This window comes from Xenia sp. Carnegie-2017, unplaced genomic scaffold (assembly GCF_021976095.1).
Source record: "Xenia sp. Carnegie-2017 unplaced genomic scaffold, XeniaSp_v1 HiC_scaffold_21, whole genome shotgun sequence".
Lineage (NCBI taxonomy): Eukaryota > Metazoa > Cnidaria > Anthozoa > Malacalcyonacea > Xeniidae > Xenia > Xenia sp. Carnegie-2017.
In genome coordinates, this window is record NW_025813484.1 from 1 (window position 1) to 21,275 (window position 21,275).

Here is a 21,275-nt window from a genome sequence, read left to right on the forward strand (position 1 = left end):
AGCGGGTCTATAACTACACCCGAGTTAGAAGCACCAAGTAGTAACACATACGAAGAGATAAATAATAGTTAGAGCCCCCATCTGCTACCTAATCCTCTGAAGTAATAGATATTGAAGATGATACTCCTCCTTGTAAGTGAGCAAAAACCTCCCTCCCTATGGGGACAAGTGAGACAGATTCAAATGAAGAAGAGCAAAAGAAATCATGCAGCAGATCAAAATGGTATAGAAACAACACGCCTGGAAAATGAAAATAATGCAGAAACGATGCAATCAGAAAATGGAAATACTGTAGAAAATGGAAATTTTGATGGGGTGAATAGGGAGCTGATTTTTCATGTTTAATACTATGTTTGACCAAAAGATTCTGAAATTCTTGTGAAGTGAATTCTGTTCCGTTGTCGCTCCTAATGCGTTTTACCTTGCCATATGGAGTAATATCAGCTAAAAATTTTTCAGTTGCCTTATTAGTGTCAGACTTATTCACGAGAAAATATATCATAGTTAGTCCTGAATAATCATCTACAAAAGCTAGTGCATATCGATAATCATTTCTGGCTACAGGATCTATTGGACCTGCTAAATCACAATGGACTAGTTCTAGAATTGCATTTGCACGCCTATCCGGTTTTCTACTTCTGCTCTGAGTCATTTTTCCTTCTACACAAGTTTTACAGTCGAATTCTTCCTTCTTGTCTATTTTCATGTCATCAACCACATTTTCTAAAGCAATAATATCATTTAGGTTGCAGTGCCCTAAGATGTCATGCCATTCCTTTAAAGATTTTGTTTTGCCATTTTGAAGGTGAAAACATACCTATAACATTATACGAAAAACATTACGCACAATGTGAGAGATTAGGGGTTGCTAAAGCATATAAAGATTCATTACATCCAACTATACAACTTGTTATGATGCATGATAAGGTGATCGATGCGAAGAATCGGAATGCTTCTTTGCTTGATTTCTTTTAATGGCGCATGTACTTATACAAAATTCGTGCAAACTTATTCATAATAAGCGGATACGAACACTTGAACGTATATTTTTACGATGTGTGGGTGTTAGCTATTTGCTTCAGCACGATTCAAGGTGCTATCAAGCATTAATATTTTTTCGGGATCAATTATATGAAAATACATTTTTCCAAAATGTATTTGAAGATTTTGGTGACATTCCCAAAGACTTTAATGTACATATGTTTGACGAATTTAACAAAAATTGGATTGAGGATGTTATGGCGCTGTTACAACATACAGACACAACCCAAACATTAGAAAGGCAACGACTGTATCGACGTAGAAATAGAAAACAAAATACACCTATCGAAACACTACAACAAGATGTTGTTCCTGATAGTAGTAGCGAAGATGATGAAACAATGGATAAAGAGCGGGAAGAACAAAACACAGAATCTATGGGTGAAGAGCCTATGGCTATAGCCCCACCCCAAATCTATTGAACCTATTGAAGAAGTGAGCATGGGTATGCCTTCACTTGAAAATACTGAAGGAGAGGTTACATCTGTCATCAATAACGAAAACCAAACAGAATTACAATCTGCTATGCTTGAAACGGTAAATATTGAAAGCGGGTCTATAACTACACCCGGGTTAGAAGCACCAAGTGGTAACACATACGAAGAGATAAATAATAGCGAAGCGACAATCATAGAAAACGAGCCCCCATCTGCTACCTAATCCTCTGAAGTAATAGATATTGAAGATGATACTCCTTGTAAGCGAGCAAAAACCTCCCTCCCTATGGGGACAAGTGAGTCAGATTCAAATGAAGAAGAGCAAAAGAAATCATGCAGCAGATCAAAATGGTATAGAAACAACACGCCTGGAAAATGAAAATAATGCAGAAACGATGCAATCAGAAAATGGAAATACTGTAGAAATGCTGCACTTAGAAAATGAAAATAATGCAGAAACGATGCAATCAGAAAATGGAAATACTGTAGAAAATGGAAATTTTGATGGGGTGAATAGGGGGCTGATTTTTCCAACCGTAGTTATGGTGCTGTTACAACATACAGACACAACCCAAACATTAGAAAGACAACGACCGTATCGACGTAGAAATAGAAAACAAAATACACCTATCAAAACACTACAACAAGATGTTGTTCCTGATAGTAGTAGCGAAGATGATGAAACAATGGATAAAAGGCGGAAGAACAAAACACAGAATCTATAGGTGAAGAGCCTATGGCTATAGCCCCACCCCAAATTTATTGAACCTATTGAAGAAGTGAGCATGGGTATGCCTTCACTTGAAAATACTGAAGGAGAGGTTACATCTGTCATCAATAGCGAAAACCAAACAGAATTACAATCTGCTATGCTTGAAACGGTAAATATTGAAAGGTCTATAACTACACCCGAGTTAGAAGCACCAAGTAGTAACACATCTTAAGAGATAAATAATAGTTAGAGCCCCCATCTGCTACCTAATCCTCTGAAGTAATAGATATTGAAGATGATACTCCTTGTAAGTGAGCAAAAACCTCCCTCCCTATGGGGACAAGTGAGACAGATTCAAATGAAGAAGAGCAAAAGAAATCATGCAGCAGATCAAAATGGTATAGAAACAACACCTGGAAAATGAAAATAATGCAGAAACGATGCAATCAGAAAATGGAAATACTGTAGAAAATGGAAATTTTGATGGGGTGAATAGGGAGCTGATTTTTCATGTTTAATACTATGTTTGACCAAAAGATTCTGAAATTCTTGTGAAGTGAATTCTGTTCCGTTGTCGCCCTAATGCGTTTTACCTTGCCATATGGAGTAATATCAGCTAAAAATTTTTCAGTTGCCTTATTAGTGTCAGACTTATTCACGAAAATATATCATAGTTAGTCCCGAATAATCATCTACAAAAGCTAGTGCATATCGATAATCATTTCTGGCTACAGGATCTATTGGACCTGCTAAATCACAATGGACTAGTTCTAGAATTGCATTTGCCGCCTATCTGGTTTTCTACTTCTGCTCTGAGTCATTTTTCCTTCTACACAAGTTTTACAGTCGAATTCTTCCTTCTTGTCTATTTTCATGTCATCAACCACATTTTCTAAAGCAATAATATCATTTAGGTTGCAGTGCCCTAAGATGTCATGCCATTCCTTTAAAGATTTTGTTTTGCCAATTTGCTTAGTCATGCTAGATGAGATTGCACTATTCAAATAATATAACTTTCCTTTTCTCTCAATTGGAAATTCTTTCCCATTTGAGCTAACTAATTTAGCACAATCTGGCTAGAAAGTAACAGTGGCACCTTTACTAACTGCGGCATGTACAGAGAGAATGTCTTGTTTATAGGATGGGACATAGAGAGCATCCTTAAGAAGAGCCTTATGCATTACACCATCATTATCACTAATTTCAATCTCCGCATCGCCCCTTCTTTGTGCAACCTTATTTGACCTTTTTCCATCTGCTAACTCAATGAAATGCCTTTCAGGAATGAAATTTGTGTCAAACCTAATAAATTTGCTCATGTCATGAACTATGTGTCTAGTTGCCCCACAGTCTACAAATACATGGTTAACATAGTCAGCGTTCGTTATATCCACGTTGACATTGAATGCATATGAATGACCTTCATGGATGTCATTGTTACTAACATAATTATCTCTTACTGATTTAGTAGCATCGTTCGTATTCCTCGTTTTCTTCTTGTTCTTGCGACATTTTTCTGTGTTGTGGGAGCTGTTCTTGCACAAATCTCACCAACGATTATTTGACTGACATTCTGATATTTTATGTCCTGGTTTTCCGCATCCGTAACAAACGATTTTTGCTTTGCCGTGTCTGTTGCTCGTAGGTTTACCGAGAACTTCCATCACGCTGTCCTCCTTTTGGTTATCTTCATCTGAGAGCTTTAGTGTTTCTTCGAAACCTCTCAACGCGACTTTGAATTCGCTAAACGTTTGTTCCTTGTCTTTCTGTGTCACAACCGTCGAGAACGTTTTATATTTTTCAGAAGGCAATCCTTTGATAATCATGGCAATCAGCAAGCTATCGCTTATCGTTTCACCAGCAGATTTGAGAGACGTTGATGCCGTTTCTGCTCGCAGCATATAATCCGTAACTGTTTCATCACTTGACTTCTTTAGCGAAGTTAGTTCTGTATGTAACGTTATCACACGTGGTTTGCCTTTCGAAAGATAGTGCTCGCGTAAGATCGCCAAAGCTTTTCTTCCATCGTTAGCAGCGTCACGAATGATGAGAGATAAACTTCTATCGTCCAATAGTTGTATCAGTTCAGCATAGGCATCGGCATTTTTCACAGCGTCTTCTTCTCTTTGTGTTTGTCCAGCATCGGTAGGCAATGACGACAGGATTGTTTTACTCAGCTTCTTGAGTCTTAAATACCCAAGGAATTTTATTTCCCATAACTCATACTTTCTCTCGTCACCATCGAAAATTAGGCGGCTGTTGCTGGGCCATAACCTGTTGAATTCATGATGGTGGTAGCGAATAAATCACACTATTAAGCTAATATAGTTCAAGTTTATTATTAGTTCGCCATTGCGTTACATGTGCTCGACTCGACTGAATATATAATAGAATGCAGTAAAAGCAGCGCCCTCTATAGTATAAGAGTTGGGACAAACGGTCTGGGGCGAGCGCGGAGCCGCCATTTTGGTTCCTACTTGCAAAGTGAAACTATAATAATACTATTGGAAATTGGGTTTATATGCAAAAGAAGAAAGCAATTTAAGCTTATTCCATGGTAGTATCAAATATATTAGGAATAATAGCAAGCTCTTGCGTTTTTAACGATTTGCGGCAGACCTGATTTAATTTCATTGGTTTGAGCTTCGTTTGCGGTTTACTAGTTCGTGCTTCAAATTGATCGTGACCCATTGTAAGAAGTATTTTCGTACGTGAACGTGTTTTCTCGGCTTATGTTCCGACTCTGTAACAAGTTTTCAAGATCTTTAAGCTTGGTGGCAAGCGGCAATGTTATCCTGGCATCAGTGTTATCAAATACTTGGACAAGACTTTGTTCGAAACTTTGAATCATAGTAATCATGCAGATTTAATGGAAGTGAGTGATTTATGCCCCCCCAATTTAATCCAAGCATGATATCTTTTATTCTGAAAGATCACAAAATTTTCTTGCTCAGCAGAAAATGACAGACTTTTTTACTTTTTAGTTATTGAAATATGATTTGACCAAGATGCATTTGACCTTAAACGTTTTATTCCTGTATATGAAGTTATTTCGCCTTTATCACTTTATAAAGTATTAAAGTTTATTTCTAATAAAGTTTGTTAGGGATTCTGCTGAAAATTTTGGTGAAGCATTTCTTTAAAATGAATATATTATTTCTATAATATGAAACATTTCTGTTGTTGAAGAACAGTCTGTTTGCTATAAATGCTACTGTTTGTAGTCTTTATACAGCATATGAGTCTGATCCAATCTTTAATTTAGCAAAGAGTTAAATTTATTGGTTGAGGAATGACAAAACTTCTATATGTGTTTAATGATCAAACAGGGTGTGTTGAGGAGCTCAGCCCCGTTTGTTCAAATTCTATGCCTTGTATTGCCAGTGAAATATATATATCAAAAAGCTAGCAGCACCTAAATATATATCAGAAAGCCAGCAATATTTTAATATATATGAGAAAGGCAGCAACAGTTGTAATATACATTAAAAAGCCCAAATAGCTGAAATTATGGAGATATGCCTCTGTGATCTTATAAACCAAAACCTACAATTAAAATATCATCAACAAGTCTAGAAGAGAAGTAATGTTCTACTTTGAGCTACAGAAGTAGGGTACATTTGTACAATTCAATAAAAATATATTGTACTCAGCTGTTTCATTGAATATCCTAATTATAATTACTTCATTTTAAATGATGAACTAAAAATACAAAATACAACATGGAAAATCATAAGAGTTTCTGTGATTTGGTGTAGTTGTTTTAGTATGGAAGTGGCTGAGAATTGAGAGGTTTGTAGATTGACCAATTTCAGAACATAATGAGAAATCATCTTCGATTAAAAAACAAGCTTTGGAGTAAGAAAACTATTGAAACTGCATCAGCACGAACTTTGCAATGTTATTTGGCCCAAAATGTTTCTCTACTTGAGTCAGTTAATTGAACCTTATATCAAAAGCAGTTCAGCACAACAATCACCATACGCAATCAAATTTCGTAAGTTCGACGTAAAGGCATTTTTTCATTTTTTCGTAATCCTCGATTTATGCGATATGTAATGACATTTAGTAGCCTTCAACAATCAGTTATTACACACTTATCCATAAAAAAACGCAATATTATCTCAAAATACTGTATTACTAGCAGCAATTGCTATATAAACACAAGCTAAAATTTCAAAACTAGGAACCAAAATGGCGGAAATTGATCAGGTGATCAATATTGCCCAATCAACGTAAGCTAAACGGATAACAATAGATGTCCCAACTCTTATACTATAGAGGGCTCTGAGTAAAAGTCCTATAAGAATGTTCACGTGTCTTAAAAGAAGCACTTAAGGAAATATCAAATTACAATGTTTAACCTAACAAATGTTTATCAGACATTGATCTTTACGTCCAATAAGGATGGTGTCATAAAATAAGCAGAGTAATGCTGCGATTGAGTGTACAAACACACCACACACATGAGATAGCTCATTTTGTTAACATATTGCACAAATGTGTTAAACATTCTACCAAACAATCCCTTCTCTTTCAAGATTCAAAATATGGCATACAACACATCAACTAACTTCTTTTAAGACAATATTGAAGACAACATAAATTGTTTGTGAATCAACATTTTTGTTCTGGCAGTGGCTTCGGACGAATAGTTTCCAACTTATCAATCACCTGAAAAATGGATACAGAAGTTTTTAACATGATAATGCTGCATAGAATAGCAAGTCTTACAGCCTTCATATGGCCAAACTATGGTAATTTGTTGATTGATAAAAATTAATCCTCAATAGATGAACATCGTTTCATCGCTTACAACAAGAGAAATGTCCCCATACAACTGTTTCTATTCTATTGAAACTTGCAATCGTCCCAATTTCAATACCTAAAATAAAAATTTTCAAAATGCTTGACAGCATCAACATACATACACAGCTACACATAATATGTAAGGAACAATGTGCACAGAGAATTTAAACTTTTCAAACAAACAGATGTTTAAAGATGTAAAAGGCAGCAAGTACCTCACCACTCTTACTTCCATTCTCGCTTTCCACATTTTTGTCTAAAAATCTATCCTTCTGAAGATTGGGATCGCTAAAATAAAACTCAATATGAAAATATAGATAAAACACAAATGGATCATAAATCAATGGAACAGTAAATAAACCTTTTCTACCTGCTTTATAAGATCAAAGGATGACCTTTCACATGCTCTGCTTTTCTCCCTCTGTATCGTTGCCTTTGACTCAAAATTGTCTATTTTATCACTTTTCGCATTATTCCTTCCATTGAAATGTTACTAAAATCAAAAGCAAGTAAATTTGCTTTAATAACAAATCAAAATTGTTGAAATATAGTACATGTTAAATGAATTTACATCCGCCATGACAGTTTTCTGACTCAGTTCCCCATGTGCGTGTTTACGCGTGACGCGTGAGTTGTCTTCAAAAGTCACATACGTACGTATAGAAGTCAAACCTATCAAAATATTATTCAGGTTGCCAACAAGTGCATATTTGAGTTTTTGTATTATCAAAATTATTGGCCACTGAGCTAACTGATGGGATCCTGTTATGATCAATACTACGATTATTATAAAAGTATTTCTGATTGGCGATTCTGGTGTTGGGAAATCATGCCTTCTTTCACGTTTTACTAGAAACGAATTCGATCAGGAATCGAAGTCTACAAATGGAGTGGAATTTGCGACAAGAAGTTTGGAAATCGATGGCAAAGTTGTTAAGCTCAGGTAAATGACTTTATGCTTCTGTTGAACGAGGAACGAGTTGAACTAGGATTAAATGCTCTTGGTTAAGATGCAATTTTTAAACAATAAAATCCATTTAAGCACTTTAAAATATTAAGTAGGACGAACGACCATGTAAAAAACTCACCCAATATCATTATTTTCATTATGTGTCTCACTAATGAAAATAAATTCAAACAATGATTTTTTATTGAGTCATTTTATATGTGCAATGAATTCCGACAATACTCTTCTACTTCCTGTGTTAAGTTGTCTTTCTACTGCATTGATAGCATCTTTAATATGTAAAATTTCTTATGAAGGTTTGGGATACTGCAGGTCAAGAAAGGTGCAGAGCAATTACAAGTGCTTATTACAGGGGAGCAGTTGGTGCTGCTATTCTAGTTTATGACATAACAAAAACAAGACTAATTACATCAAAAGAACACATCATTAGGTTTGGAAACATAGACAGATTTGGTTGTTTCAGCCCATTTGTATGCCAATGTTCGTTTATGCATTATCAACAACATTAAATGCAGAAAGTTGTAATGTATTTTAAAACCATTACGCTCCAAACTTTTGTATACCTGACTGCCTGGGTTAGCCCTTCAGTTTATCCTGTATTTCTGATTAACAAAATGAATCCTGTTTTTCATGTTATTGCAAATGCTTGGTAAGAACTTGGTAGGGGCTATCTATTTCCTAACCATACTTAATTAAATCATGCAAAGGAACTATTTCATAATGTTAAACAAAAGGTTTTAATTCCTCAGCCAAAAAACACGTTATTCAATTATAAAGGTGATCAATTCACGCATAATTAAGCATGACAACTGAAGATTGATTGTTCATAACAATAATCAAATATGGTAATTTATATCTAAAACGTTAAAAAGCACATCTACTTTTTTCTTGCATCAAGATCATCCAGTATCTTGGTCATCTAAAGGATTCAATATGAATAAATGGTCACGTGTTGGTTTGATCTGAAAATAATCACCTTCTTTGTCAATAACTACATGAGAAAAATTCACATGGTAAATAATTGAGAAAATATTCAAGATGATTGATAGCTAGCAACCATGTACTTATAGCGAAGTAAAAGACAACTGTGAATATATATTTTAAAACAATAGCACATACTTCATGTAGTCATATTTCCAGTCTTTAAGTTTCAGGATATTTCTTTTTACAGACAATGGTGAAACCCAGGGTAAAATATTGAGATAACAGCCAGGTTTATCATTGGTACCTGATGCAACGTTATAGCATAAGAAACAGCTTTTGTGTACAGTAGCAGCACAGCTAATCTATCTTATTTATATTGATATAACCTTCTGTCTATTGAAAAATATTTGAAGTAATAAAAAAACATGTTATTGAATGGACCGACCCCTTAAATAGTAAAAATAGTAAAAAGTCTCTTTACATACAAGTTAAGGATTATACTGGCCTTTAGGTTGTGCTTCATACGGCATAAACAACAAACCTGACATTCGACGACCACCAAATGGTTGTTGAGCAACCACTGACCCTGTACATTTGTCATTGATATAAAAATTACCAGCAGCTTGTCTTAAAACTTGTTGGACTTCCCTGATAACTTCTCTGTAATTATTCAACATATAGAAAAATGGTAAGAAGACTTGTAGTATTGTACTATATATGTGTATAAACATATTTTCTCGTAATATCACCAATTTTAGATTCTTAGTTTGAAGACTTCTTATGTAAATTTTTAGCCTTAATCATAAGTGGACAATGTTTACATCATTTGTACCTTGATTCACTAAAAACGGCTCCAGTTAAAGCAAATTTACTTGTTTCATCAATCTAAAAAAACACATTCAAGATGTAACATGAATATTTTTAACATGTTCATCAACTGTTATAAAACGAAATATTTCATTTTAGGACGATTAACAATTTCATCAAAGTCCGCAATTGCTAGACAATTGCTATGACCTTTAACCAAAAAGTCATCTCAAATTAATAGTTTTCTTTTTCACTGAACAATTAAATACAAACCATTTTTAATATATCTCTATACATATCAGCTTTGTAAACATAAATCGGAAGAACTGGTCCAAATATTTCCTAGACAAAAAAAATTTTTCGAAGGTCAACTTTTGTTAAGCTGAAATATGATGTTTAATGTTACCTCAGTCATTAGTTTGTCTTTTGGATCTTTTACCTCCATAATAGTTGGTTCAATGTAGTAACCAACTCTAAGTAAATTGCGATAAATCATGTATTTCTATATGGACAACAATTTCTCTTGATTTAAAAATTATGAAATAAGGTGAACATACCTATCATCTGAAATTCCACCAGCCAAAATAATCACATTTTCACATTTCTTTGCATAGTCAATGAATCCTTTAATTGACTCAAATGCCTTAAAATAATGTAAACATTCTTTCCTCCCCTTAAAATTTTAACAGAAAAAATAACAAAGACTTACCTTCTTGTTAATTACTGAAGACATAAAGTTGGAAAATTCTGAAGGCTAAACATAATTTAATTATAATTAGAAAACGTTACATAGATGTCAATGAAATTTTTAGAGGTCATACCCATCATGGATATGTGTTTTTTTAAATAGTCATGAATTTATATCATTTAATGATTTTATGATTTCCCTATCGTTCATTCTTTTTGATTTTCTTCGAAAACATTCCATTTATTGACTGGAATAAATACGGTCTCAATATTTTATTTTTGCAATCTGCTGTACGTAAAGCCTAATTATTTCTTTAAGTAACGTCAAACTTTAACAATTACATAGCATTGACTTAGACAAACAAGAAGTTATTATTTTCAGCACAGGTGTACAGATTTCTAAAGAAAAGTTTGTGGTAAAATTATATAGATTAGAAACCTCTCCCATTTTAACATCTTTGTGACAGTCCAACAATTTCTCACGTATCTAAAAAAACGTATCAGAAATCCTGACTTCATAAAGTGATGATGAATTATTTAACTGCACAATGCCTCAGGTCCAGTTTGATACCAATATGTGTTCAAAAATATTGACCTTTCATGTTGGTAAAGTCCTGAAAAAGACCATTGATGTTGATATTTAAGGAAAGATCGAATTTTTTGGCAGTAGTTAACTTCAAATTCAAGAAGAATTAAATGTCAGCTTCGCCATATTTTTTGTCTGCTTTATACCTAATGATGTCAAAACATCAGTCAATACTACTAACACCAACAATCCTTTTGAAGATTTTACTGTAAAAGAATTTTAATCCTTTAAATTATTGTTTTGGTTTACTTATAACATATATTTTCTATAAAGCTCCTGTCTACCCTATGGTTACCTTTATTACAGCATGTGTTCCTTACCTGAGGCCATATTGTGTCAGGAACATACATCCTTCCGCAGGCAGAACATTTTTGACCACTGTATTCAAAGGCTGATCGAATCGTGCTATTGACAACTAAATCTAAAATTTATACAACATTTACATTACTGTAATTTATAAGAAAGGTGAATGCATTTCATACCAATGTCTGCTGATTCATGAACAAAATGGAAATTTTTGCCTCCACATTCTAAAAGATAAAATAAATTATATTTATGAGTGTCATATTTTAAAAAGTATGAACAAAGGACAAAGATAAAGCACACACCTCCAGAAAGACGTGGGAAAGTCCTCAACAATGAAAAGATCATGTCATCAATTAAATAATATAATATGTAGAAAGGGTTTCAGATCAATTGGTTCACCTGTAAATGTCAATATTGTTTCCAACCTGTTTCCATAAAGCTTTAAAAGTCCTTCAAAAAAACCCAGAATTAATCGTTTAAAAAAAATACCATACACAAATCAACAATTTCATTCATACCTCTCACTACCAACAAATGATAAACCTGCCATATGTGGTGAGGATGTTACTGTGTTACCAAATTTTACTTCATGTGATGGAAGAAAATTGATGACACCTTAAAAAAAATTGGACTTAATTATGGCTGAATTTCAAAATTTGACGAAGAATTTAAAAAATGTTAATGTAAGAACCTGGTGGAAGACCTGCTTCTTCTAATATTTCATATATTGACCATGATGCAATCATAGAACTCAAAGATGGTTTCCATAACACTACATTACCAAGAGTTGCGGGACCTGTTGCTAAGTTACCTCCAATTGCAGTGAAGTTGAATGGGCTTATGGCTGCAATAAAGCCCTTAACAATAAAGAAATTGCATTTAATTTTACCATAAAATTATTTCTGCAAATAATAAATGATCACAAAATTGTAGCAACTGACCTCCAAACCTCTGGCAGTCATTGAGTTTTTTTCTTTTTCAAATTGAATAAGTTCAACGTTATCCAAAATTCCCTTACAAAACAATGACAGTTCACAACATGAAAATTTAAATAAATCAGATAAATCATTACTTTATGATTTATATTATATATTAATTTTTTACCTTTGCATAATGAGCATTAAACCTTAAGAAATCTGCCAACTCTGCAACACAATCAATATCTGCTTGCATGGCAACCTTGGCCTATAAATATCAAATACTTTTATATAGTATATTTTCACATTTTTATAGATATTATTGAGGTCAGTACAGGCCTAAGAAATACTGTAGCGTTTGCTATAGTTGCAGTTTTTGCTGACTGATGTAGACACACAGTACTTACCTGGATATTTAACATCTATGACAAACATGAAACAATACTCTTGCGTTCAAATAATATATATTTTTTTAAAAATAAAAATGAAACAAGTAAATACTAACTTGGCCAGCCATTGTTAGTGCTAATGAATGCAAGCGATATTTTGTTGTCAATAAAGTTGCTGCATTTGTAAAAATTGATGACCTAAATGAAGAAAATCAATTTACATTTCTCACAAGTTTTTATATCATTTTGAAAGATAAAGATTAATTAAATAAGTTGATTATGAACCACAAATGATTCATATTTCTAAATTGGAAACACAAAAGACCTATAGTACACAATATATTTTCAGTCTCTCAGCTTTTTTTTCAATAAAATCTTGTACCTTTCATCTTGACTCAAAATTTCCCACTCATTTCTCTTCAGTAAGGATGAATCAATAGCTTTGTTAATAAGTTTCTAATTATATAGTAATGGAAGAATAACAAGCTAATAAGCATTGGTGTATTACAAAAATTAAAAAGCCTTTCAGTTAGTACAATGTACCTCATCAGCAAGGTGAACTTTAGCCACCTTATTTTCATGTCTGTACGGCTAGAATACGAAAATATTGAATTAAAACGATAGAAAAATTACAGTGTTACTAACCATATAAATCTAACCAGGATTTGGTACGCAACATTTCCTGTAAATATTTTTTTGCCATCCACTACACATGGAATTTCAATTTGCTTGTTTTCCACATTATAGAGTTCGTTCAACAAACTTGTGCGAATAGATATATCAGTAAGATCAGTCGAAGGTTCATTGACAGGGAAAGAAGAAACATGCTGCCATCTCGATATAAAATATCTGAAATGAAATTGTTTGTCACAACGAGAAGCATTCAAGTCTATCTTATGTTTTTTGTACTATTTTGTACCTCGGCCATTTTAGATAAAACTTCTTCGCTATCATTTTTGTGCTCATCATTTAAAGTTTGATGTCGTTGATGTGGTTCATTGAGAGCATACATCGTCATCTGAGGCGAATATCGTCATCTGACAAATATCGTCATCAAAGTATTAACTTATTTTGATAGTTACTTTGGATCAGAGCCAGACAGGACAAAAAACATCCCTGTTCCATATAAACAGATCAAAATTACCTATAGAAAATGTATACGGTATATGATCCATCCCACATTTAACATCCAGACCCTGCTCTCATATAAACAGGCCCTAAAAGAGAGTAAGATGATATTATCAGGTATTACATCTGCACTCAGAACAAATGAAAGTTCCCGAGGGGAGGATATGAATGCGATGTGATGATACACGCTTTTGTTAACCACCTTTTCATTTTGTTGCCTTTACAACGAAAAACAGTCATTAAAGCAAGCCCTGTGTTATTCAAAAAAATAAAAGAAGTGTGATTTGATTACGTGGCAGACAAATTTAAAACTTTTTTGGCTTGTGCAGGTAATTTCATGAATTTTAACCTCCCCCCCTTCCCCAGCACAATTGGGAAAAATACCAAGTTCAAATACTGTCAAATTTAAGATGGCTGCTTGTGTAAAGTTTCTTCGTTTAAATGCTAATTGTGTGGAGAAATGTCATTTGCTCATTCTGTTTGTTAATTTCTTTTTGATTCGCACAAGTTGCAAGGAAGATTACTATAGTATCTTGGGTATTGATAGAAATGCAAATGTTGAGGAAATAAAACGTTCTTACCGTCGTCTAGCCAAAGAATGGTTAGTTATAGTTTCAAATTTTATACACTGTAATGTGATCGAAAATTTTAAAATGTTTAAAAAATGTTAATTTATGCAGTTGTCTTGCTTGATATTACGTTGTATAAAATCATTATATGGTGTTTTACATAGGCATCCTGATCGAACTAGAAGATCTGGTGCTGAAGAAAAATTTATTGAGATCAACAAAGCTTACGAGGTATTTATTCTAATTAATGAGCACAATTAAATCTTACAGAGAACAGCAATAAAAATGATAGACATTATGAAGATAAGTTGCTGCTATTGTTTGTAGTTATGAAAATGGACCATGGAAGATTGATAATTGGGCTGTGCCATGGCTTGTGCAAAATCTTGTCTGAAAACTGTTTCCCAAACTTTATTGGTCATGCTTAAAAAAAATTTTTTTTTAAACTTGACAGGTTTTGTCAGATTCTAATAGAAGATCAGAATATGACAGATTTGGTGAAACAGGAACAGCAAATTATCCTGAACAAAAATTTCACTTTTTTTATGGAAACGAGTTCATGTTCTTTAATGGCATGCCTAACAACAAAAGGCATGAAGATTTAATAACTACAAAATTTTATCAATATTCAATTTTACCTGAAAGCAGAAAAAAAATATATTTGCTCAAGATTATTTCAAATTGGTGTTTGTCATGTAAGTCTGATATTTTAATTATCATTCATCATTTTCAAGACAGCATTATATGTTAAGATTGATGATTTCATCAAGGTTCTGCTACAGAAGATATCTGGGAAGATCTCTCTCGTGATTTGCAAAGAAATGGCATTGGAACTGGACGAGTGAATAAAAATTTTGATCCTATTTAGCTCAGTTATTGGATGTAAGGAGGTTGCCTGACTTTGTTGCTGTTATCTATGGTAGATTATATCATTTTACTGGTATTGTTAGTGTTGAAAATTTGAAGAAGTTTGTAAGTGATTTGATCTCTTCTTATCACTATATTCATGAGGTTTGTGATGGTCTTTTTTAAAATAACAGTAGTGCTTTTTAAGCCACAATTGTGTGTATTTAATATTATAGCTTACTGACGGCAACTTTGAAGATTTTTTAAGTCATTGGTATGACAATAAACCACGGGTAGTACTGCTAACAACCAAGAAAGAACCACCATTGCTTTTAAAAACTGTGGTATTTAAATATAGACATTATATCGGTGTTGGTTATGCCCAAACTACAAAAAATCCAAAACTAATAAACAACTTTAGTGTATCAAAAACTACTCCATCATTGATGATATTTAAAGAGAATGTTAGATTTCCTCATATTTTTTTGAAGGTAGGTACTATATTTTTTTAATGGGCTATCTTTAAGAGTTGTTAATGTTTCAACTTTAAAATGATTTCTTAAATATCTAGGGTTCGGATCTAAAAGCTGGAGCTTTGGAGTTGGCAATTTTCAACAATTTGTATTTGAATCTTCCTCGACTTTCTTCACAAATGATTTTCCAAAGTTTTGCCCTTATCAACCTTACTCCATGAGCCATAGGTAATTCTTCATCATTATCTTACCTCAGTTCTGTTATTACATTGACATATGACAATTTATTTTAGTTATTGCGTTGTTTTGTTCACAAATGAATGGCCAAACCCAACTCACCCACTTGTTGTTATGGCTCAAGATAACTCCTGGAGAGAAAGAAAAATTCATTTTTGTTATATTCATACTAAGACACAAGCGACATTTGAGAGGAGCATTTTAATGAACGAGAAGTCAAGAAGTGTCTGTATAAACAATCGAGATCAAAGAAGGTTTTTTAGAACCTATTTTTATTTTGTTTTACATTTCTCATGATTTTTTCTATCTTATATAGATTGCCATTTTACGTCGTGTTAAAGAGAACGAAATTCGTTATACTTGGTTTGAAAATGGCTGGTGTGGAGTTGAGGACGTTAAGCGTCTTTCTCATTTTCTCAAAAAAGTACAGCGAGGGGAAATAGACCTGGAACTAAAAGCTGTTCTCCCAAATTTAAATGACGAACACAAGAAAGTATGACAGATTTTTTGAAATATTCGATGCAACATCTTACTGAAATAATTTGTTTGTACTTAGGATATTGGTGGTCGAATACTTGATCTTTGGCGTGATATACACTATTATTCCATTCATTATATTAATTGGTAGCCTATCATCAATTGTTCTCTTTTCTTGTCAAAGTTCAATTTCGTTATTTTTATAATATCTTTATTTTTATCACAGGTCTAGTCATTTACCTAAGATTTCTTTAGTGATGACCGCTCTTATGGTTATTTTCATCAGCGTCATCTTTCCATTTCTTTCGTGAGTTCTTATCATTATTCATTTCTACCGACATTTATAACGCATTTGACTATATCCTTTTTTTTCTAACAGCGAAAAAGAAGATAAGAAAAAAGACTCGCTAAAAACTGAAGACGTTTTTGGGTTAATTGAGTTGAACTCTGTCACACAGAATCAAGTTATTCAACAATGTCCCTCAGGACACCTAGTCGTCATTCTGTTATCAGATGCAATGTCAGGATATGAGGCTTTTTACTCACCAATTGTGAAAACTTTTGCGAATATCATTCAGCCTTTTCGTCGGTAAGATTTTTTGATCCTGTAAACAATGTGTACACAAGCAATTATAATTATATATTGTGTTTGATTTTAGTGAAAGCATTTTTAAAATGGGATGGTTATCAATTCCTCGCTATATTGCATGGTGCAATGAAGTAATGAATGTTCAAACGTTTGGTAAGATCACCCCAGGCACGGTCCTCGTTCTCAATCCAAAAAAGAAATATCTTTCAATATTTAAGATCAATAAAATAACCCCAAGTGATCCTGGAAGTGTTTTTGATGATTTCGAAGAAGAGGAAATGTCCTCTTGTCAAAACAAAACGATTTTCAGTGAAGACAAGAGAACACAAAAACGAACTGCGTACGAACTAGGGCAACAATTCCCAAGATGGATGGAAAAATTATTGCAAGGTATGATTGCGCGTGTAAAATTGGAAAATTGGCCGCACCTAGAATCGGACGAATGCTTTTCATAAAGCTCATATCAAAACAATTAAACATTTAAAGCAGATAAACTGCACATTGTAAAATATGTACATTTTTTTTAACGTCCTCAAAATATAATGCACACGAATAAAAAATACTTATTTTTTGTCCATTTTGCTTTTTGCTCTCTTCTGCTTTGAAGTAACTTTTACGTGACAGTAAGCTGGTTGTAGAGTTGTGTCAAAAAATGGAGGATTAGTAATTTCTTGAATTATAATAACGTAATCACCTGCATCAATAAACAGGAAACAGAATATAAATATACAAGAAAGAACGTCAATCTCAAACTTAAAAATTGTTAGAATTACCGGGTTTACAGTATTTCCATTTATCATCATTAAGTTTTTCTTCTTTCTTCTCTTTTCTACGCTTCCCTTCTTTATAATCTGACACTTCTGTTGTACTATTCTGGGCACTTCCTTTCTTAATGACTCGTTTCCATCTGTTAGTTAATAACAACATTATGATACCTCAATGAATATGAAAACAAGTACTTACAATTTAACATACTTTTGAGGTTGACTTGCATGACTGTCTGGGTTGTCTTCAGTAATAGAAGAATAACTTGGATTAAAAGGAGGTAGAAAAAGATTTGTAAACGTTGCGCGACCGTTAATTGTACGTAGTGTACTGACACTTGGAAATATATAGCCATGTGATGTACTGGATATACCTACAATGTACATGAATTTGTCAAAGTCAAACAAAGCCAAATGTAGCATCTCCTTATACATACCTTCTGGTGAAGCACCATAATCTGCAAGTGAGGAGTGTTGTAGCACACTTTCTTGGGTTAAATGACTTACAGCTGATGCTGTACGACTGGAATTATTCTTAGATGTATCTTCTAATGTCAATCTATCCTAAATTGGTATAATAAGATATTATAACAGAGAAAATTTATCAACTAGAATAGCAAAATCTTTGTACAATTTCTACATTCTTGTCTTCGGTTTCAATGGTAAGAGATACTTCTTCTATCTTCCCATTAACAAAAGATTCACTATCTGGCAACATTTCTGTCAGTGGATAAGACTCTGCTTCAAAATCACTAAGTATAATAAAAGTGTTCTAGAAGAGTGGAGACCTGGATACAAGTATGAAAATACAAAGACAAACAAGCAAAACATACAATGGAGTAGTGATAATCTCTTCATCACTAAACTTTCCTTCTGATCGTTTATTTAATATTTTTACTCCAGCAGTAACTTGAAGGAGTCGACCTTCATCTAAATTATCATAAGTATATAGAAGATGTAGAAAATTTACTATTTTTTCTCAATGTTCATTACAAAAGTGCATACCATTGACAGCCTTTCCATCAACTGTTTGACAAATAACATCCAAATCAAAACATTGTCCTTGTTCTATCTCAATCACATTGCTTTCACACACCAATATAGATGACTCCACTTACAATACAAAAAGACAAAGACAAAAGAGCAAATTATATTACGATGAAAAAAATTTGTGATGGTTATGTATGTAATGTGAGTCATTAATAATATATTTACCAGCAGGGCTTCCAGAAATCCACATTCCTTCATACTTTACTCCAGACACATGCAAGATGGAGCCTTCACCATTAAACATGTTATTTCGCCATTGACCCTAAATAGTCAGATAATTAAACTATGGAGTTGAACATAAATCTTATTCTGATTTCTATTATAGAAATTGTTTGTATGCCATGGTTACTCACATTGTATATTGTACCATCACTATATTTGATTATTCCATGACCTTGTTTCAATCCTTGCACCCAGTCCCCTTCATACTCATCACCATTACTAAGAAATAAAGTAAATGGTTTGAACCCAGGAGTAGTTTTATGTGTTTGTAGACATAAGAAGGTTTGCAGTAGTAAACATGCATATTGCTATGACAGGTTGGTATTTCCAATAATTATAAATTTGATAGTTTATAAAGTAAAACATGAATTGTTAACCTGTAAATTTGATGGCCTTTACCATGTTTCTTATGTTGATAAAATGATCCTTTGTAAATATCTCCATTTGCTTCAACAAGCTCACCTTCTCCTAAAAGGGCAAGCAAAGTAAAAAAATGAAGCAATGATATTGAGGTCAAAAACTGTAAGTTCAGCAATATTATACCATGTCTTTTGTTATCTTTCCATCCACCTTCATATTTTTCACCATTACCATAGGTCATAACACCAATACCACAAATTTCACCACATTTAAACTCTCCAATATACACATTCCCACTATAAGACCAGCTTCTGTAACCATGACCTGAAATTTCACCATTCTTGAAAGACCCTTCGTAGTAACTGCCATCAACCATTACCAAACGACCATGACCTTATGAGAATTAAAATAAGTTTTTTGAAATCATCTTCGGGAGTTAGTGAATAACAGAAACCCCTTTCAACAACTTACAACTAACTATATGTACTAAAGCAAAAATACCATGTTTTTTTCCTTTCCTCCATTCTCCTTCATAACGGAAAAATTTGTTAGGATAATTGTACACACCAAAACCTAAAATACATTAAATTCTTTAGCAATAATCGTGAAGTTGAAAATGAAAGTGGACCAAAGTCACAAAACTCATTCAAAACTGAAATGACAAAACTTAACCTTACCATTTCTTATTTGTTTGCTTGTCTCGCCTACATAGTTGCCAATTGCCTTTCCTGTTGTGCTTCTAAAACCTTTAGACATATTTATTATGTAGAAATGTCGTAAAAACTTTTAAATCCCCTAGTATTTTTATTATTCTACAAACACCATTGACAAACACGGCACAAAGTTTGCCAATTCTTCGCCATGTTTAAGTTGCCATGGTTGCTGAAAGACTGAACCGAAATCTGAAATATAAGAATAAAAAGGAAGCACAATACCCCCAGCAAAGTTCACGTGGCCTCTTGTTCACCAGCAATTTTTACAGTCACAATGGGACAGGCAAGTGGCTTGAAAATTTATTATTTTTTCTTATTTTCTCTAATCTGTTTGTCCTATTTTCGTCATGATTTAATTTTTTTTATTGTGTTTCATGGTTATTTAAAATTTCATAGGTTTTTTCCTAAATAATAATAATTTTTTATGACTTTATAAGAGTTGGTTTGTCGACGTTGTTCAATATAGATTTGTAACATCTTATATCTATGAAAATATAATTTTAGAAGAAGAAACAGCAGAAGAAAAAAACTCAGTTGAAATTTTCAATCGACTGTACTCATCCCGTGGAAGATGGGATTTTGAAAGCAAATGACCTCGTAAGTCATGTTTGTAGAAAAATTCCATTTTATATTTGATATAAAGTAAATATCGTCTTAATACTTAGGGCTCTCTTCCCTAAGTCATACATTTATTCTTCTAGGCAGACTTCATGAAAGGTCGTATTAAAGTGAATGGAAAGACTGGCAATCTGGAAAACAACATAGTGATTGATTGTATAAAGTCAACTATCAATATTACCTCAGAAATTCCTTTCTCTAAGAGGTAGTATAGTAATGTGATTCCTGGACTTTTGAAGTTTCAATTTTTTGATTGATGATATACATCCATTGAAAATCCTCTAGATGTATTTTCTCTTTGGCTCACACACTAGTAACTCCAAAAGATTAAATATTTTTTCCTGAAAGGCAATTGTGTTTCTTTAAACCATGATTTTGTGTTCTCTTAGGTATTTGAAATATTTGACAAAAAAATACCTTAAGAAGAACAACCTTCGTGATTGGTTGCGTTGTGTGGCAACTGGACCAACGGGTTATGAATTGAGATACTTCCAAATCAACAATGAAGAAGAAGATGATGATGCTGATGAAGAATCTTAAAAAGTTTATTTTGAAAGCAATAAAACATACATTCTGCTGAATTTTGTTGTTTATTTTAATTGAGCTTGATAAAGCAAAGGTTTAGGATATAAAAATGTTGGGAAGAG

At 33.1% G+C, this 21,275-nt stretch overlaps 5 protein-coding genes across 9 annotated transcripts; 3 read left to right on the forward strand and 2 right to left on the reverse strand.

Annotated features, from left to right (window-relative positions):
• Positions 1-7,685: 7,685 nt before the first annotated feature.
• On the forward strand, positions 7,686-9,326 carry LOC124443778 (ras-related protein YPTC6-like). Its single transcript, XM_046994299.1, has 2 exons — positions 7,686-7,942; positions 8,256-9,326. Exons 1-2 carry the CDS (start codon positions 7,767-7,769, stop codon positions 8,473-8,475), a joined length of 396 nt encoding a protein of 131 aa, XP_046850255.1. The 5' UTR covers positions 7,686-7,766; the 3' UTR covers positions 8,476-9,326.
• LOC124444921 (delta-1-pyrroline-5-carboxylate dehydrogenase, mitochondrial-like) lies at positions 8,685-13,979 on the reverse strand. Of its 3 annotated transcripts, XM_046995613.1 has the most exons (24): positions 13,913-13,979; positions 13,727-13,799; positions 13,502-13,619; positions 13,242-13,431; positions 13,126-13,173; positions 12,965-13,038; positions 12,699-12,780; positions 12,381-12,461; positions 12,218-12,289; positions 11,968-12,133; positions 11,795-11,891; positions 11,676-11,726; positions 11,579-11,601; positions 11,453-11,500; positions 11,291-11,391; positions 10,824-10,871; positions 10,407-10,451; positions 10,255-10,340; positions 10,104-10,170; positions 9,971-10,039; positions 9,723-9,775; positions 9,432-9,550; positions 9,086-9,194; positions 8,685-8,885 (listed from the first exon to the last, which is right to left on the reverse strand). In XM_046995613.1, the coding sequence occupies exons 3-24, from the start codon at positions 13,549-13,551 to the stop codon at positions 8,882-8,884; spliced, it is 1,683 nt and encodes a 560-aa protein (XP_046851569.1). In that variant the 5' UTR covers positions 13,552-13,619; positions 13,727-13,799; positions 13,913-13,979; the 3' UTR covers positions 8,685-8,881. The 3 variants fall into 3 exon arrangements, with proteins under 3 accessions (XP_046851569.1, XP_046851568.1, XP_046851570.1); XM_046995612.1 differs by lacking the exon at positions 13,913-13,979 and having other exon boundaries at positions 13,727-13,842; XM_046995614.1 differs by lacking the exons at positions 9,086-9,194; positions 13,913-13,979 and having other exon boundaries at positions 13,727-13,849.
• LOC124444941 (60S ribosomal protein L22-like) lies at positions 13,080-21,209 on the forward strand. Its single transcript, XM_046995642.1, has 6 exons — positions 13,080-13,083; positions 14,493-14,498; positions 20,238-20,293; positions 20,515-20,607; positions 20,712-20,833; positions 21,018-21,209. Exons 3-6 carry the CDS (start codon positions 20,285-20,287, stop codon positions 21,166-21,168), a joined length of 375 nt encoding a protein of 124 aa, XP_046851598.1. The 5' UTR covers positions 13,080-13,083; positions 14,493-14,498; positions 20,238-20,284; the 3' UTR covers positions 21,169-21,209.
• LOC124444424 (dnaJ homolog subfamily C member 16-like) lies at positions 14,099-17,478 on the forward strand. Its single transcript, XM_046995046.1, is given in 13 exon segments — positions 14,099-14,311; positions 14,444-14,510; positions 14,734-14,974; positions 15,050-15,144; positions 15,147-15,290; positions 15,362-15,616; positions 15,697-15,816; positions 16,030-16,089; positions 16,152-16,328; positions 16,392-16,459; positions 16,539-16,619; positions 16,692-16,901; positions 16,972-17,478. Coding segments are annotated over 13 exon segments (2,094 nt in total). The 5' UTR covers positions 14,099-14,120; the 3' UTR covers positions 17,357-17,478.
• On the reverse strand, positions 15,452-20,174 carry LOC124444922 (MORN repeat-containing protein 1-like). 3 transcript variants are annotated; one of them, XM_046995615.1, is made up of 15 exons: positions 19,975-20,174; positions 19,799-19,870; positions 19,481-19,690; positions 19,315-19,405; positions 19,069-19,156; positions 18,881-18,977; positions 18,671-18,778; positions 18,499-18,595; positions 18,297-18,417; positions 18,103-18,229; positions 17,877-18,039; positions 17,675-17,808; positions 16,859-17,595; positions 16,553-16,684; positions 15,452-15,966 (listed from the first exon to the last, which is right to left on the reverse strand). In XM_046995615.1, the coding sequence occupies exons 1-13, from the start codon at positions 20,051-20,053 to the stop codon at positions 17,465-17,467; spliced, it is 1,518 nt and encodes a 505-aa protein (XP_046851571.1). In that variant the 5' UTR covers positions 20,054-20,174; the 3' UTR covers positions 15,452-15,966; positions 16,553-16,684; positions 16,859-17,464. The 3 variants fall into 3 exon arrangements, with proteins under 3 accessions (XP_046851571.1, XP_046851572.1, XP_046851573.1); XM_046995616.1 differs by lacking the exons at positions 15,452-15,966; positions 16,553-16,684 and having other exon boundaries at positions 17,365-17,595; positions 17,877-17,910; XM_046995617.1 differs by lacking the exons at positions 15,452-15,966; positions 16,553-16,684 and having other exon boundaries at positions 17,365-17,595; positions 17,877-17,930.
• Positions 21,210-21,275: the final 66 nt, after the last annotated feature.